Here is a 6791-nt window from a genome sequence, read left to right as displayed (position 1 = left end):
ACCCAGTTTAAGGTGAATGTCACAGCTAGCCTAAATTAAAAATAATGGTACTTACAATATATATATTTTAATGTTGTTAATTACTGATCTTATCCATGCATTTTTTTAAATTATTTTTTATTTAAAGATCAGTAAAGGAAATCACATTATTATGTTTTACTAAGATGCTAAATTACAGATATTTATTTCCTGAAATGAAAAAAAAAACTTTTATTGGTTGACCGTTATGCTTGATTAATTTCTGACTTTTCTGACACAGAAGTCATGTGTACCAGCTATTTCCAAAAAACAGGTTTTTGACAGATTTATAATTTTCTTTATGACAAGTGGTGTAATAATTTTAAGCACTGTAGTATTGATTTCTTTATAATGATAGCCTGAATACTTGCTGAATGCTAAATTTCTGTGACCTGGAGTGTGGTTCTCTTTGAGGAGGACACATGCAAAATTATATCCTCCATCTTTGAATATGTGTCACAGGATAAAAAAAACAAGGACTACATGATTGAATCACACCAATGTGGACTGGGCAGAGACAAATGGCTCCTACAATGAACCATCCAGCGTTGACGGCTGTTTTTCTTGTCCTGTCAGTTTACTGTGTTGGTAAGGACAGAAGTATTTCTTTTACAAACATTATGATTCAATGACAAATTATATGCTTGAAATACAAAGGCTAATTATGTTTTTATCTGCAGGTACTGAGGGTCAAACATTGACTGAGTCTGAATCAGTGATTAAACAGCCTGGACAATCCCACAGACTGACCTGTACATACTCAGGGTTCAGTGGTGATATTTATGCTGCTTGGATCAGACAGGCTGCTGGAAAAGGACTAGAATGGATTGCTTATATCAGCAGTGGCAGTAGCAGCATCTTCTACTCTCAGTCAGTCAGGGGCCGGTTTACCATCTCCAGAGACAACAGCAGAAAGCAGGTGTATCTGCAGATGAACAGCTTGACAACTGAGGATTCAGCTGTTTATTATTGTGCTCGAGAGTCACAGTGACACAAAAGGAAGAATCTTTGTACAAAAACTCAAAGCACATCAACAAAGGCAAATTTACTTTGTGCTGTTTACATTTATAGTAATGAACTGCAAGTCAATATCATTAACACAAGGCACAGAGATCTGCAAAAAATTTAACAATATCTGTTGGGATTAGTAATCAATTTGATAATCTATTTCAAAAATTGCACTCAGCATCTTGTTTAGTTGTCAGACCAAATATATTCATCTTTAATAGTATCTTTCTTAAAGATACACTTATTTATCATTACTTATTGCAGCCTGCAGGGAAAGAACTGGTATGGATCTGAATATAATCCTCGTGATTCATTCAGCAAAGATTCAGTAAATAATAATAATAATAATGGATTGCATTAATATAGCACTTTTCTAGGCACCCAAAGCGCTTTACAATTCCACTATTCATTCACTCTCACACACTGGTGCAGGCAAAACACAAACTTACAGAAGCAAGGCTGCCATATTGCGCCATCGGCACCTCTGGCCAACACCAGTAGGAGGTAGGGTGAAGTGTCTTGCCCAAGGACACAACGACCAGGACAGAGAGAGCTGGGGGATTGAACCAGCAACCTTCCAATTACAAATAAGTGTTCCAAATCCCTGAACCACAGTCACCCCTAAAATAAGTTGAGCATCAACTTAGACACTTCCAGCAAAGCACTGACTGCAAGGGAACAGATTTTTCAGACTGAAGACACTGCTATATATTACTGTGGAAGAGAACCACAGCAACAAAACATGAGTCAGTAAATATTCCTTTATTGTGGCAAACTAAAACTCTGCATAGATACTTTGGGGCCACTTTGTTTACCTCAGATTGTTATCATATTTTTATTGATAGTTTTAGTTTAGATTCACTGGTTTGAGTTTTTTTGTTTTTTTCTTATTAGTGTATGGAGGACATATGTCGGAGGCAAAGGGAAATCTGTGTAGGAGTTTTTAATACTTGGCTAAAATTATTGACATTTTAATATTTTTTATTGTACTTTTACTTTTACGCCCTATCTTGGTTGTGATGATCCATTTATAAGGAGTATGTTTCTCATTGTTATATTGTAATGTTATATTACAGTTCAAACAAGTGTGTATCACATGGCTGTTGTGTGAAGTCTAGTCTAGTTGTGTAATATTGAGAAAATATAGATGTTTGTTTAAAGAACTGTTTTTGTTTCTTGTGTTTGTGCTTTTAATTTTTTTGTTTTGTTTCTAGTTGAATTTTACAGATTTACAAAATGCACATATCATTGCTGAGAGCAGGTTAACCAGCGAATATTAATAAGACTAATTTGATTAAATGACAAAAAAGCATAATATACAAACATGTTAAAAAGCAGTTTAGCAGATATAATTGAATATCCAATTATAAAAAGGAAATAATTAGGTGACTAAAAACATTTATATAAAACAGTTTAAATGTAAACATAAAAACTGTGTGTTAAATTAAGATGAGATAAATGTAAAGATTTCAGGAAATAAAAATATAAAAATATTTTTAACATCAAAATGTACCGTTTTAACACAGAATATATAACATAAATTTATTGCATGTAACAAATGTACAGATTTTTTCATGTTCCTGATAACTTAATAACAGATGATGTTATTGTTTATAACTGTTACAGAAATTACATTTAACTCATCAACATACTCAAAGACTCAATAAAGCTGCTTCATTGGTAAATTGTTTTGGTAAATTGTTTTTGAATAAAAAAAAATCAAACTTTATGTTTGTGTTTTAAATAATATTTTTATTTAATTATTTCAGTTTTTTATTGTTATTACTGATTGCCACAGTGTGATCTCTTATAATCTGTCAGCATCCATCTATATGCAAAGAAAACTTCCTGACAGTCGACTATAAAGACTTGAAATCATGGTGTCAGTTAAAGCAGAAGAAGAGAAGTTTGCATCAGATTATCTTAAGTACCAAAATGTTCTCTGTAGCTCTGCTGCTCCTGCTGGCTGCTGGATCCTGTGATTCTCACTGGAAAAAACAAAACAAAAAAACACTGACACTATGATCACATCATACTGACTGTTACTGTTACATAAAACATGTTTTTCCACAGGTGTGAAGTGTGAGCAGCTGACACAGCCAGAGTTTGTGACTGTGCAGCCAGGTCAGCGTCTGACCATCACCTGTCTTATTCTCTGAGCAGCTATCGGAGAGCTTGGATCAGACAGCCTGCAGGGTAAGGACTGGAGTGGATTGGAAGTGCATGTGTTGGATACCACACATATTACATAGATTCACTAAAGAACAAGTTCACCATCAACATAGACACTTCAAGCAAATGGACTCTAAATGGACAAAATATGCAGCCTGAAGACACTGCTGTGTATTACTGTGCCATTGAGTCACAGTAGCAGAAACCATCAGCAGACCTTTACAAAAACTCTTCAATGTCTGAATAGTTGTAACATGAAGACACCAGAGGAGGAGCCCTTAGACCATTTATGGTTTTGGAGTGGTTAAATAAGAAAAGGCTTGTATACTTTCTATAACAATGAAAATAAAGAATATGTGAAAATTATAATAATTTTATTCAAACGTGTAAAATAAAATTCTGATATATGCTACAACCATTACTTAACTTGATAAGCCTAAGTTTAATCAAACTCACTTGTGTCCAAAATATAGACATAACATAAACAACTATAATGCAAGTTTTTAATGAAATGTCTTCAAATTAGAACTTAAGATTTAGTTTGGTTGTTATAACTTCAATGAAGTTTGAGTTTATAAAGCTTGATAGATGTCACTGAAAGAAAAAAGTGTGCATGCTTCAAAGCCTCTTATTCTATATTATTAGACTTTATGAAATCAACAAACTAAAAAGTGTGTTGCTTAATATTAGAAGTGTAAGAGCACATATTCAGAAATAATAGCAAATATTTACAGTAGAAGAATAAGATGAACACATAGGCATACACAGACATGCTGCAGTTCATGAATTCCTGCAAAAAATGCAACATTGTGCTATTGACAATTTTGTATGAGCAAAGGTGTGGTTCTCTAACAGATGGAGGAACTGATACAAGGTTAACTTTTCCCTAATTAGATGCTTGTTCGTAGGTACTGTTAAATCCTATCTGAGTGTGAATCAGTGGTCAAAACGCCTGAAGAATCCCAGAGACTGATGGATATAAAGTGAGAGTTTAACAGTCATTACTGGAATCCTTGAATCAGACATGCTGCTGGAAAGGTAGTGCAGTGCTACTCGGATTGAAATGAATATTACTCTCAGCATTTACCATCTTCACAGATAGCAACTGATTCTGCTAAAGAATAACTAAGATTGAAATGTCCATGAAGCACAGTAACTGAAGTATAAATTTATGTATCTGCTGTCAGTAAAATAATTTTGTAAAAGTAGGTGGAAGCAAAAAGGGAGAACTACATATTGTAATTCATTCTTACTGTCTTGTTAATTGTTCATTTTAATCATTAGAAAATTCTGCACTGTAATCACATACAGTACATATGATTTACTGACAAATGTGATTTATACATTGTCCAGCTTTTGCTTCTCACTTTGTGAAAAAAGAGGTATTTTTGTTGAGTAGGAGGAGCCAATGCAAAACTGATATGGACAATGCCTTCAAATGTTCATCTGCAGAGTAAAAGTCACAGACTGCAGAGTGGACAACAACAATGACTTTTACAATGATCAGACCAAACTGTTTAGTTGTCTCTCTTATTTTGTTTTCTACCTTGGCTGGTAAGGATACATAAATCTGTTGGACAAACAAACATTTTTCCTTAATGACAATGTGATCACAACAGTGAGTTATTAATATGTCTGTAGGTACTGAGGGTCAAACACTGACAGAGTCTGAATCAGTGGTTAAAACGCCTGGAGACTCCCACACACTGACCTGTACATCCTCAGGGTTTGGTGGCAATATTCATGCTGCTTGGATCAGACAGCCTGCTGGAAAAGGACTGGACTTTAATCTATAAACCAATAAGTTGTACAAAGTACTTGTTTATATACAGACATATAGAACATAACATTTACATGTACAGTAAAAGTTATAACATTTTTTTAAATGACAAAAAGTGTTTTTTTCTTTCTATTTTATCAGCAATCAAATCAGACTTTGTCTTGTTGTATGGATTCAACATACAGAGTCAAGCAAGGTCGTAACCACTGAAGTTCTCCTCTTCCTCTAATCTTGATGTCTGCACTGTAGACTGGGCAGAGATAAATGGCTTAAACAATGATCAGAAATTATATTTGGCTTGCTTTTCTCATTCTTATTCCAGCAGCCAAAAGGCAAAGAGGCAGAGTTCACCCTGAAGAGGTCAATAATCTGTCACGGGGCAAGTTGTAATTCTCCTTTTAAAATTCAGGTTTTGATGAATAATAACAATAATAATAATAATAATAATAATAATAACCCTTCAACCTCAGAGTTATTTTTTAAGATTGCTTTTGTTTTTCATCTTTTATGTTAAAAACACAGTCTCTATTAGTGCTTGAACAATCAATGTATCTCTAATCATGTATCAGCGTCTATCTGTATGCAAAGTAAGCTCCCCCACAGACTTGATATAATGCTGCAGGTTGCAAAAGAAAAATAGAAGCTCCTGGGAGATCACCTTCAGCACCAACATGTTCTCTGTAGCTCTGCTGCTGCTGCTGGCTGCTGGATCCTGTGAGTCTTACTGAACACAAACACTGACAGCATGAACACTACACACTTTTAATTTGACTGCATTCAATGTGTTTTTTCCACAGGTGTAAACTGCGAGCAGCTGACACAGTCACCCTCTGTTATACTGCAGCCAGGTCAGCGTCTGACCATCACCTGTCAGGTTTCTTATTCTCTTGGCTATTGGACAGCTTGGATCAGACAGCCTGCAGGGAAAGGACTGGAGTGGATTGGGATGAAAGATACTGGGAGCTCTTACTATAAAGATTCACTAAAGAGCAAGTTCAGCATTGACTTAGACACATCAAGCAAGACAGTGACTATAAATGGTCAGAACATGCAGCCTGAAGACACTGCTGTGTATTACTGTGCCAGAGGGTCACAGTAACACAAACTGTTAAGACCCCTGAACAAAAACCTCTCAGGGCCTGAACAACTGTAGCATGAAGCCACCAGAGGAGGAGCTCTAAGACCATGAATGAATTTAAGATGTTTTTCTAAGAAACTTACTCTTGTTGTGGTCTCATAACTGTTTAAATATGGTGGGTTTAAATGATGAGTAACAAACACTTGAATAAAATAATTGGGTGAACAAAACTTAAAGACTCCTTGTCTTTACTTCTGTTATTCAAGGTAATCAATAATTAATCAATGCTCAGATATAATGTAAAATTATAGCAACAGCTACTGTATAGTCCAATCACATCACATAAAGTGCATTAAGCAGCCATTTTATTAGGTGTTTTAGAAACTGCTGACCTGCCATGAATGGTCTGAAAAAGAGAAAATATTCAGTGAGTGGCAGGAGAAAAGGCCTCGCTGATGTCAGAGGTCAGAGGAAAATTTCCAGACATCTTTGAGCCGAAATCAACAGTAACTCAAATAACCACTCAATACAACCAAGATATGCAGAAGAACATCTGAACCTTTCAGCAGATGAGCAACAGCAGAAGATTTGTTGCAGTTAAACCTGTTCTGAGAACACGTGTTTATATTTGCTTTAAATTGAAGATCAATTTCACTGCTGCTGTTGACTGTGTGTTATTGTATATAGTCTCTCATACATATTTGAAAATAGTTTGAAGTAATTTGACTGAAAACA

The 6791-nt window shown here is 35.0% G+C and overlaps 1 gene segment (V, D, J or C); it reads left to right on the top strand.

Annotated features, from left to right (window-relative positions):
- Positions 1-5627: 5627 nt before the first annotated feature.
- Positions 5628-6077, top strand: LOC102209337 (Ig heavy chain V-II region WAH-like). The segment is given in 2 exon segments: positions 5628-5692; positions 5776-6077. Coding segments are annotated over 2 exon segments (345 nt in total).
- The last annotated feature ends 714 nt before the right edge of the window (positions 6078-6791 follow it).

This window comes from Pundamilia nyererei, unplaced genomic scaffold (assembly GCF_000239375.1).
Source record: "Pundamilia nyererei isolate P.nyererei 1_Seehausen unplaced genomic scaffold, PunNye1.0 scaffold00321, whole genome shotgun sequence".
Taxonomy (NCBI): domain Eukaryota; kingdom Metazoa; phylum Chordata; class Actinopteri; order Cichliformes; family Cichlidae; genus Pundamilia; species Pundamilia nyererei.
The sequence above is the reverse complement of the archived record's forward strand: the minus strand, read 5'-3'. Positions and strand labels throughout refer to the sequence as shown.